At 40.9% G+C, this 12390-nt stretch overlaps 1 protein-coding gene across 3 annotated transcripts in view; it reads left to right on the top strand.

Annotated features, from left to right (window-relative positions):
• The first annotated feature begins 5664 nt into the window (after positions 1-5664).
• The window catches only part of LOC113170189 (seizure protein 6 homolog), a 78747-nt gene continuing 72021 nt past the window's right edge, over positions 5665-12390 (top strand). For all 3 annotated transcript variants that reach the window (XM_026372165.1, XM_026372164.1, XM_026372163.1), the window contains exon 1: positions 5665-6052. In XM_026372165.1, coding sequence (XP_026227950.1) covers positions 5968-6052 — 85 coding nt within the window. In that variant the 5' untranslated portion in view covers positions 5665-5967. The remainder of the gene's footprint in view (positions 6053-12390) is intronic.

The following is a 12390-nucleotide window of genomic DNA, read 5'->3' as shown; positions in this document are numbered from 1 at the left end:
CGGCCACTAGCCTTGAGATACTTGGCTGTTGTCTGAGAGTGCTTTATCATCTTGATAAATGCAGCCTTGGAGCAGTGCACTATCAGCATGCTCAGAGGCATGAGACACACTCTGACTAATGAAAAGAGAAGGTCAAGGAGGGGGAGGGGGACGCAGCGAGAGGAAGGGGAAAAAAAAAAATGGTGAACAGAGATGTGGATGTAAAAGTAGGGGACAACATGTCACACACTCCCTGAAAGGTTTGCATGTGTTTTGAGAGGGAAAAATGCTAATGCTCTGGCTTTGTATGCATGTTCATGTGTGTTCCTGCCACAGCGTGCTGTATGATGGCAGCGTGCACATGCAGTGTTGGCCTTTGTGTGTGTGTGTGTGTGTTGCTGTGTAAATGAATGGTTTAGTGGTTACTAGCACTTCTAGCCCAGCATTCTATTATACTTCTGGACAGAAAACTCCATCTTAAAATACGCCTCTGCAAAGGCACACAGAATACTGTTATCGGGGCAAAATAGAGTTTCTCACTGCAGCCATAATTTCTCGCTTCACCCCTTCAAAACATTCATTGCACCATATCGGTGCCACTGTGATTCTAATTACGTTTGACAAGAGGAGTTACATTAATTTTCTTGTACCTGCATTACCAAAGACATATTCCTTCTATCTTGAATGTTATTACAGCAGGTGTTGAGAATTTCTAGCACAGAGTTAATTTTGGAGTCATCAAAGTGACAGCACTGAGCTTGGGAATCCTTTCAGGCTCATTACCATAGTCTGCTGAATCTATTGGCAAGTCCCCGCATGACTGGGCATACGCTGCACCAGCCTAGCCATCAGATAGAAGCAATGATCAGGGGGTTAACAGATGCTGCTCAGTCTTTGGGGTCACATCCAGTCTATTCCCACTGTAGGGACTCTGAGCAGAGTGAGCCCAACAACCATCCATAATGTTAACACGCAGTTTGCTGTGGAAACAAGAAAATAGGCAACTAAGAGAAATGCTTCCTCCTACAGAGCGCCTCTCCCAGCACTTTTGCACCAAACAGTTGCAATTCCAAAAAAGCATGTTTGTGAAATTCAAAATGCGAGGTTCAAAGGTCAAGTGGAACTCGGTGTACACCCCTTCCCTTTTTCGCCTTGCAGAAAATTGATATGTGCAGAAAGCTTATATAAACTGTGTACTGCACAGATGACTTGCTCAGAGGGAGTCTTTTTTCAAAACATGGTAATGAGGGATGTGCAATTAACTGGGCTCTACCAGGAGGAAGTACACAACAAAGGAGGAGGGGGAGCAAAAGAAAGACAGTACAATGCTAGAGCCTACACTCAACTATATGTGCGACACAGATACAGACAAGTTAAGAGGGAGCTTGATATTTATAGGGATAATTGGGTCAGGTAGCACTAATTAGCCATATAGAGATGGTAACGGTGTAAAGAAAATCTGTAAAAAAACATATAAACAAACACATATATACAATATATTAATGGCTCTTTGCAGGAACTCGTATTATTTACCAGTGATAGTATGGATTTTCTCAATAGGGAGCATTAATAATGTTGCAGTAGTTACGACTTCAGACCACATGATCACAGAAAGAAGCTGCATTAACACAGCTGGTCAATTATTGGGTGTTAGCTTATTCTTAACTGTAACATTCACATTCACAGCATTGTTTTTTCACATGTGATGATACCTTTTTTTAAACTATAATTTATATGTCGTGTGTTTGTCATGTCAGGCCTGTTTGGGTCTAGATTAGTCCACCTCTCCTCATCAGAGATTTGTATTATATGCTTCAGACTCTTAACCTGAACCTGTTTGTTTGTGCACAATGATGAAATATGGTAACGTTAAAATCAAATCACATTATTCACGTTTCAGTCATATCAGCATGTTTACACTACATGCAGGATTTAAAAAATAAAAGCACCTTTGTTAGGAATTACAGTCTAGCTGAATGAAAAAAAAAAGAGCAAGGACCAGACAAGAGGTTTTCAGCTTTCTTTTATCTTAGGTAATAACATATTTCTGTTCTCCACGCATCACTCTGTGAAATGACACATTGTGCATGTGGTCGGATGAAAAACACAAATCTCACAGAGCTGACATGAACACTCGCCGACGCCATTAAATAATACCAATGTTTTATGGTAAGTGCTCGTGTTCGTTATTGTGAAAATATGTAAGATGCTTCTTTGAATTGCGTTTTGCTGCAGACGGTAGGTTTAAAACAATCCAAAACTCCGCAATCATACGAGGAAGAAAAAGAAACTCTTGACAGAAATCAATATTATTAGAGCTTCATGTCCCCAAAAAAAAAAAAAAAAAAAAAATATATATATATAAAAGCACAGTAACAGCAGCTGTTTTGTTCACTATGATCAGACGTCTCGGTATGTTTACTGTGGTTAAATAATTAACACGGCATGTGGCGCACCAAGAGTAATGATACATATTTTCAAAAACATCTCAAATGCTGAAATGTAGGAAACACAAGAAAAAAAAAAAAAAATCAACGGGACTCGTCAACTAAAGGACCAGGCTAAGCCTTTGTTGAATTGATTGGATAAGAAAATATGCTGTTGTACTGCTGCTAGCTTAACTGGTCTCAATCAGTTTCAAGCCTTAAATCTCTCACATTTTCCTCCTCACTAATAGCTGAAGTACGATTGCCATTGCCTAATGTCAGACAAATAGCAGTAAATGACCCTCGAACAGTGAGCAGATTTCAATACTGTACTCTAATTGCGGCTGTTGGCTGAAAGGGGTCACGCTTGTGCACTGTGAATGTAATGCACAATGATTAGCCCTGCATGCGTTTGGGAGTCCTGCGACTGTGATATTGTTGCTGTTTGCGACTGTAATGCGGGCTGTAAATTGTAGGTTGTAATGCTGCATGAGCAGGGACTCATTGATAGCATTTGGCACACAGCCTTGCTTGGATGAAGCACTTAGCCAAGTCAGTCGATCTAAATATCACAGACAGTGCTCTGATTCAGTAGGAGTGTGTTTGTTAGCTGAACATGCTGTGTAATAATCAGTCAGTCCTTAGCTATTTAATGAACAGCCATCATAAGATGTTTTTACATAATACTGCCATCGAAGATTACCTTAATGCTTGTAAAGGCTTGCAGCCGATGTGTGCCTCATTACCTTGGGACATTGGTCATTTCATTTCAAGGCTCTGATTTTCATTAACTCCTCAGCCCCCCTACCCATTAGCAGAATGAAAGCTCGGCTGCAACCATCTGGCTGCCAACTAGACCTCCGGGCTGCTTTATGGCTCCACCGAGCTTCACTAAAGGGAAAGTTGCACTATTAGAGCCTTTTCTGAGTCATGCCAGAGGGAGTAGGGGCGTGATGCAAGGAGACTGTCCCATGCTTGGGGATGTGTGTGTGTGTGTATGTGTGTGTGTGTGTGGGGGGGGAACAGAGAGATAAATTTAGAAGAAAAAGCGAGACATTGGCGCGGGGATAGAGGAGACAGAGAAAGGCAAAGCGAGGCAAAGTCAAACAGAACCTGAAAAGGAAAAAGTCAACATGAAGAAAAGAAGAAAAAAGGAAGGAGAGCACAAAACGAGTCTGGGCTCAATGACACCGACGTGCATGATGCTTGGTAATGAGAAACTGTTAATCACAGTCAGTTGAGTCTTAAGGGCCAGATGTGTGACAGAAAGCATGAGATTCATCCCTCCACTCGCGACAACATCAAACCCTGGCTCGTGGCTGGATGCTGCACATAAAGAAGTCAAAGAACAGGTGCACATTTTACTGCTTCCACTGTACACATTTTTATTTTTAGACCAAATGGTCTTGTTTTGAAATAGCATCTGCTGACACATACTATTTTAGTGTCTTCAATAAAGTCTGACTCTGGTTCTCTGACAGCAACTTTATTTCCCTCTCCCATCCCTGTCGCTATTCTTGTCGTCTAATTATTTTTATTTTGATGCTGTTTTGCCCTGTCTTGCAAACAGACTGCCTGGGAATGCATCTCCACCTGCTATGCAGCACAGAAAACCAGTACGTTTTTTTTTTTTTTTTTTGCTGGTATTTCTCTATAGACTGAGCCATTTCTGAATTTTATTGTTCATGCATCACTTACATACAATAGAAGTTACTCACTGGATGAACAGTGTACGGTGAGTGTGGGCACACAGCAATTATTTTACCGGCTATATTAAGCCTCTTCTCATAGAACAGACTAATATGACCTAGATAACTAAAAGGGGTGTAATGATAAGAACTGAAGATAATATCAACCAGTAGGTTTAGTAAATAGGAACAAAAGATAAAATACTACTAAAACATATCTCACTAGATATCACTTCAAACTCACGATGGATGATGCGATCACTAATGAATTAAATGCACAGTCTGTAGAAACCACTCTACTGGCCAAGGGAGTCTTTGGTGACTTACACTGATGAACTGCTGTTACAAGAACAATGATGTAGTACTTTATTGATCTTTCAGGAGAAGCCATCTTTTCACTTGCTCAGGCTCCATTGGGAGGTCAGCGGTCATACAACAACAGCCCTTAGACCTTGTAGGAGTTCAGTCTCTCGCTCATCCTTCAGTTTGCTAAATTTCTGCCTACACAGAAGAAGGATGCGTTTCATTGTCCATTATGTTCATCTCATGGCTTCGGCTCTTACTGTTAAACATCTTAAACACTGTACATATTATACCCTACTGTCAGCAACCAATTTGTCAGCTCCACTTCATTCATATCTCTGAAGTTCTTCTTCAAACACCGGCCGGATATACCTCACTGGCAAATAGATACAGCCCTGAGACATGAAGTGGCCCCTCTCTATGAAAGAGACAGAATAAAAAAAAAAGAAAAAGCGACCTAGGAGATTCAGAGATTCATGACATGAATATTTTCAGCACCTAAAGGAATGTCTCACCTCGGGGGCTCATGCACAGGCTGAGCTTTAACAGGAACAGGACTAAAAAGGAATCTCCACTCGGGTGCATTCTGGTCTCCTGTGAACAAACAAACCCGTCAGGACGGTGCAAGCTGATATTTAGGACAGTAATAGAAAGCAATGCAGCGGTGATGACGGGGAAAATAGCATGCAAAAAAAAATCGTACCCTCTTAAAGTGTTCAACACTTCAAGTGGACCACATGTACCACCCCATAAATCAAACTGGAATGTTGCGGCCATATGATATTTGAGCTTTATCTATATTGCATGTTCACACATAATATAGAAAGTGTAATTCAAATGCAATGCTACTCAATTACAAAAAATAAATATGATGCTCATCATACTTTGATGATTTTTTTTTTATTAATGTATAACCACTACTGTGTAGTGCATTGCCTCTGTGACCTGTGGTGCATGGGCCTCTCCTGAAATACTTTAATGTGGATTTAAATGAGTGCTTAAACAAATAGAAAAATCAAGAAGACACAGTTGGACCCTGCAGCACTGGGTGGAACATTTGCCTTTAGAGTGAACCTGGTTGCAAATGTAAAAACAGCAAAACCAATCGGATGCATGCGTTGACTGGACAGAGCCCAGCGTTGCAGCCCAGTGTTTTGCACTCCGTCTAACTTTGAGGAGGCTGTTCCATCAGCTGACGCTAGGAGCTGTCCGCGGTGCTGAAGCCTCGGCTGCCTTTTTTTGCCTTCTCTCTTCATGCGCCGGGAGCTCACACGGCCGGGAATCCGCTTAGTGAGCGTCCAAATGAAAAGAAATAAACAGGGACCTCTGCATTTCCAGCTCATCAGCTCCGTCGACTGGCTTCACTCCGCGAATTCTTAAGGAAGTGCAGCACCGAGCCGCGCGGCTTTGTTTGCGTTGTGCATACGAGACAAGAGGAGGAAGAAGAGGAAGGAAGAAGACAAAATAAAAAATAAATCGCGCTTCGCTTCTCGTGTCTTTTAAGCCCTGGAAGTATTTGTTTTTGCAACACGAGGACGTGTTCTGCGTGCGACCTTGACTTTTTTGTAGACATGTGTGTGAGACAGGACTGTCAGCTGAAGAGCCTCCTCGCCGTTTTGCTCCTCGCCGCCGCCGTGGCCAAAATGCACGGGCAAGGTAAGAACTTGGGGGCTTGCACGTACTTCGTTGGAGGGGGGTTGGATTGTTCCGTGCACTTCCCCTCATACAAGGCGAAGGCACCAGCTTAGTGCTGTGGCGATGGCACCCCGGGTTCACGACTCTCAGATCTACAAGTGTGTGTGTGTGCGTGTGCGTGTGTGTGTGTCGCCTTTGCAGAATGGTTGAGCTGAAGTTTGCAGCTTGCTGGTTAAAAAAAAAAAAAACAAAAAAAAAGGCTAAAAAGAGACAAAACGACCAGCGATGCTTTGCTGCTTTAAAAGTTGCAGCCTGCAGAGACCCTCGCATCAATTACCTGCACAAAACGGACAATTCCTCAAATATGAAACCAGCAGGAGACTGAAAACAATGAATGGGAATCGCTTTCCATTTGGCTCCATACTGAACACAGTGCATGGCTAATTAGAAGTTATAGATCTGGGTAAAATGTGTTTAACAGTCGGTTGCGTAACGTTTCACTGTTGATCTGCTGGGACTGCATGTAAACATATACATATGTCCAGAGATACGAGCATGAAAACAGCTCCTGGTGAAAAATAAAACTTAACAAGGCAGGCGCACAAACCATATTCTACTTAATGTGATCAATTACCCAGTGAGACATTTACTTATTTGATGCAACCTGGTGGAAATAGTCAGGAAGTGGCTTGTTTGGGCACTGAGGTCTGTGTGACAGACGGTGCTCAGTAATAAGACTCTAATCCTCAGGAATTGCTGAAGATTATTGACCAAGCTGTTTGACACAGTTGAGTGCTTGTGGGAAGTGGCAACGGATCCATGCACAGCGGCTTGTCCTAATTATTTCTCTATTGTGAGGCTGCCCTCTCTTCATCATTATAACTATACTTTGTGTGCTTCAACTTGTCTACATAGTTTTACTGTCCCCCCCCCCCCCCCCCTTTTCTTTTTTTTGTAGTGATGTGCAGCATATCTGTTATTAGTTAGGTAAGTGGACACAGACACGTCTCACCTCTGAGGGAGTGGTTGTATCTGGAATTATTTAGAAGTAAGGTGAACAGAATATGTATCATCATAAATCTACATCAGTTCCTTTGAACAGCACAGACAACACATTAGCTCAGTTCATTGTAATAGAGATATAAATAGAGATATATAACAAACCACAGTGTAACACAGCTCTTGAGCATCAGGTTGAATAAATGCCATCAAATCGAATGCCTTTCTCTCCCAATAAAAACCTTTTTCTTTTTTTTCTCAACCTCTTGTTTCATGTTGAAAATGAACACATTCAAGTACAAGTGAACAGTAGACAATGCAATAACTGTGAAAATAAATATTCCCATCGCCCGGCCTTTTTTTCTCAATCATTAGATGTCATCTCATTCCAAACCGTTGTGCAATTCTGGAGCCGGAAACGATATTTTACACTATCAACAAAACAACTGCTGATTGATTGTCTCGTGGAGGAAGGGTCCTGCGTCACTCTAGTGCAGAGTTTCAGAAGCTAACATAAGCAAAATCCAATTATTTGTGACATAGCCTAACTTCCCTAGAAGAATTTTTATACTGTTTAAATATCTAATCAACTTGTTGGAGTAAACACACACTCAGCAGTGGAAAGCCGTACCTAGTAGTGCTTAGTAATAGAAAACATGTAAATTTTTGATTGCCTTCGGAGTCACAATTGCACATATCCCAAGAACACACCTGCACTGTTCGCTCACTGCACAAAACTCCAGGGAGAGGAGGAATGCACAGTGCACTATTTTTAGAGGAAAGCAAAATTTAACAGCTTCCATTAGTGAATTATTCGCCGCTGCTTAGACGGCAAAAGGCTTCAATTAGTAATACTCAAGGTTTTGATGTTTTGCCGTCGTGAGACATTTCGAACGTGTGGCGTTTAGGTCTTAATCTCTCATTTGCGGCCCTGCTCGCTGTTGTGAACTTGCCTCAGTCTGTTACCTCTGTTAGCAGAGAATACAAACAGCCATCCATTTCGCTGCCACGAGTGCATGGAGAGAATTTGGGAACTGTGCCATTCTTCTCCCCCGTGTGGCGTGTAAATTCACATTATTGTGTAAAAAATGGCTCTTTCAGTTAATCATTTCTAGTATAATTAAAGCTTTAAAGGGTTATCACAGTTACAAGTAACTGATTGTTTCTTAACTGCCGGGGTTTTGTTTTCTTTTCATGTTGCACTGTTCCTAAGATTTGACAGTTCATCAATAGCAACTCATAACAATAATTTCTAATAGCCGATGATGTATTTTGAAATGGAAGGATTGAGACGTTGGGAAGTTTTGAATGGTGAATGCCTTGAATACTATCATGCCACTCAGTTTCTGTTATTAGATGTTATTAGGACAACCGTCATGTGCCATACAAACACTGTAGTAATAATGTGCTGTGTGTTGCCACTCTAGTTGCCAGGATTGTTTCATAAAGAAGTAACTGAGTGTAGTGATCTAGAGGTATTAGTGAATTAATACAAAATATAAAAAAGTGAACTGATACAAATTAACATATTGCCTTTTAACTTTGTACCTTTTTAAAAGTCAAAAATGTGCCGGCATTAAAGCTGTGTTTTGTTGGTATGTGTCCTGTCCTTAGATTAAATTTGCATCATATTTCTTTTACACATCATGGTCATCTAGGTTCAAGACCAAAATTTGTATAGAATACAAAGCGAAGCATATAAAAGACAAAATCAAATGTTGGCATGCAAAAACAAATTACTCCCTGACTGACTAAAAACAAGTAATCAGACGACTAGAGGTAAAGCAGTAGTCGTCGTTTTGCAAATTAATCGGCCACATTAATAAGAAAAAGTTATTTAGGGAAGAAGAAAATAAAAAACAACAACAACAAAAAAAAACGATAACCATTGAAAAAAACAGCCTGGAGGAACAGCCAGTGTTTTATCACATCACCAGTGGGCACATAAAATAAATACATAAATAAAGTGAAGGAAAAAAAGTGTGTTTGCTTTATCTAATGGAAAATGAGGCCATATGTTATATATATATATTCATATTTGAGGCCAGCAACTGTGTTTTGAGAAAGTGTGAGTTTAGAACGCTACAGGCCTTTAATTATCTCAGTGCAAATCTCCGAGGAGCAAATTGACAGAACTTTTCATGAACATTAACTAGGATAGACAACCTGAAGGCACCAGCTTCAGATTTACACTGTCAGAAGTAACTGTTACTATTACTGTAATACCCAGTCAGCTTCCCAGTCAGAAATAATGGAGCAACACACGGCACATTGCAAACTTCCTTGAAACATGTAGGAGCCTTCCTAACAACATAATAACATTCAGACTGCTGACACTGCGTTCATAGAGAAAAACACATTTTACAGTTATTACCTGCTAATTCCCATCAAACCAGATTATAACAATACAAATAGAATTTTATAGGAGTGCTCAAATAAGTATGTCTAATAAAATCCTGACAGACTTTTAATAACTAATCATGCATCCGTTCAGCGTGGAGCGCTTCTCGGCGGCCCCGGTGAAGCACTCGAAGTTTACACAATTTAATGGCATTTGGCTGAGTCCATTACCTTTATGCTTCCACATTATCTCAGCCTGTTAACAATGATCCGTAGTGATCTGGGAGTTGGAGAAAGGGATGTTTTATGTGTCCTGAAGCTCATTAAGTTATGATCGTCTTCTGCTTGACAGAGCTCTTCTTGAAACCCCACTAGTGGTTTTTTAGGATAGAGGTGAAGAAGTGGATTTTGATGGCAACAACATTAGTGCTGATATTTGTTTAAAATCAGAGGGCTATTTCAGCTCACACTGAATCAGCAGATTGAAAAATACAATTTACCATTGCAGCTTATTCCGGTTTAGATAAGGCAACAATTTATATGGAAAGAGAACGTGTTTCCTACTCTGTTTAAGTCTGTGACTTTTTAAATGACAAGGTCAACACAGGCTCACTTCATGCTTCAAAAATACATTTTGTGTGGGCTTATTCCACTCATTTTTCAATTTCTCTGTTTGTCTCACTAACGTTAGAGGTTACAGTAGCGTTTCTCTGTTTTCCAGCACTGAAGGTGTAATTCATATTCACAAATGTTGAAGAAATTTCTCGGGATCACGGGGATAAGACGGCATAATTCTGCTTTAGGGTGGATTGTTGCTTTGAGCGGTGTGTGCTAGAAAAATCAGAACATCCGATAATTCCAGGGGAGGTAACAGAAATCACTCAACACCTGTTTGTTGGATTGCCAGTGATTAACTTCATCAAGGGCTATTCAGCATCTGTGTGCTGTCATAATTAGTTTAACTTTCCCAAGGCCTGTCAATGGTAAATGAGAGTCATTATGCCAGAATGCCCCTCTTCAAGGCTTGGCGCCTGCCTGCCTCAGCCCCTCTCTGTGCCTGTCTCGGTCTCTTTCACTGCCTCCTAGGTGGAGCTCACAGCTTGGCTGAATGCGACTCATTTTCAACTCTTCATGTGCAAATGCCTTTCTCGCTCCGTGAGAATGCTCTATGCATCCTAATTTGAGTCATTGCCTGATATATTTCCTTCCTCAAAAGTGTTGAGCTTTATTTGTCAAAGGAAAAGAGTTTATTTTTTTTTTTTTGCAAGGATCATTTTAGATTTCATGACTGTTTTGCCTTTGAATGGTTATCCAACAGCTGGTTTGTTCTAACTAAATCTGGTTGTGCCTCAGCTGAATCTGCACTTCAATATTAAAATTTTTTTGCAGAGAACCGGAAGTGATTGGAACCGGGGTTTAGATTCTCACTCACCCATTTTCTTACCATTTGATCAAAATGCAATATCACTCTTAGATATTAGGGCATCAAAAGGGTTGTAAAAATACTGACATGTTTAGTGTTAATATCAGGTTCTTTGTCCTGTTGTTGTAACTCTTCCATTTTATTTAACCTTTTGCTTTATAGTTCATCTATAAGCAAACACAGAGATAACTGTGCTTGGAATTTATTTGCACCACAGTAATTGGAATTGTTGACGTCCTTGTTTTGGCACAAACTAACCACTAATTCACTTTTTCTCTTTTCCAATACAAAGAACAGATATTGGCCATTAAGCATTTAAGCAATAGAACTTGAACCAGAAAACTGACATTTTTTCTTTGTACATTTACTTTTGCAGCATTTAACCTACAGTATTATTGCAGGCAGATTAGAGTCTATTCTTGTATGGGATATATATATATATATAAAAACCAAAATATATACTGTATGTAGTACAGTCAAATATTTTTACACAGCGACACAAAGAGAACAAACCGTCCCTCTCCTGATAGCATTTCCTGTTCTGTTGGTTTAATCAGTTTGACAGTTTGGATGGACCTGAAATGGGTTCTTGCGTTTAGATAATTATGTGAGAGGTTGCTCCGACAGCTTGTGTTTTGTCCCAACACAATCATCTCTTCAGAGATTCAGAGTAACAGGTTTACAAAGACATTGTCAACATTTATCATCAAAGGAGGAGGAGAAGAGATTTCCTCAGGATCGGAAGCGGCCAAACCAGAGCTGCTCCGCTTATGAAATCTCCCTCTCAGAGAAGATGATGGGGCAGAAAATGGAGGGCAGTGGACTTATGGAGGAACTGTGGCTGATCATATTAGAGTGGGGGACATTCGCAGTTAACTCTAGCAAAACCTCCAATAGAGTGATGTCCACCACTTTGTCAAGCTACTACGTCCCTGGCTTACTTTCTACCTGCTTTGGCTTGTGGCCTTGCGTCGTATCGATCCCACCATTTGTCCACAAAAAAAAAGAGTCGGCATGGTTAGCCTCCTTCAGGCCAGGCCTCCTTTCCGCACCTTTCACGCTCTGCCTGGCCGTGTACACACCCCCCTAATCAGGACTGGCGTGTTTTGTGGTTGCAGTAGGGGATGGCTCTCTGAAACGATTAGGCCTGGGGACAGGTCCAGCTCTCTTCCCCTCGTCTCCATGCCAGATCCCATCTAAAAAGCATTTCATCTGTGCCAGTGGAAAGGCTTATGTAGGGTCGAAGAGTGTTGTGTGGAAAGCAGCAGGTAATAGGCTGTGTAATGTGTTTGGGGGAGTAGTTTTTTAGTATTCACAGTTAGTGCTGACCTCTGGCAGGCTGAGCCACCTCCACAGTAATTTCCTCTGAAAAGATGTAATTGAATTCATCAGGATGAGTAAACATATTAAAAGTAGCAGTGAAAGATAACAATGTTGTGGATAGATCAAGGAAGGGGATAGTAGCTCCATGCGTAATTGAAAATAGTCAAAGACAAACACAAGCAAAGAAAGTGTGCAGGACGCTGGGGTAAGCCACTGCATTAGTATTTGCAACTCGTCTGCTTTCACTCCACTGTGCTTCCTCCTCTGTCTCAAT

Source organism: Anabas testudineus, chromosome 14 (assembly GCF_900324465.2).
Source record: "Anabas testudineus chromosome 14, fAnaTes1.2, whole genome shotgun sequence".
Taxonomy (NCBI): domain Eukaryota; kingdom Metazoa; phylum Chordata; class Actinopteri; order Anabantiformes; family Anabantidae; genus Anabas; species Anabas testudineus.
This window is presented reverse-complemented; position numbering and strand designations above follow the sequence as displayed.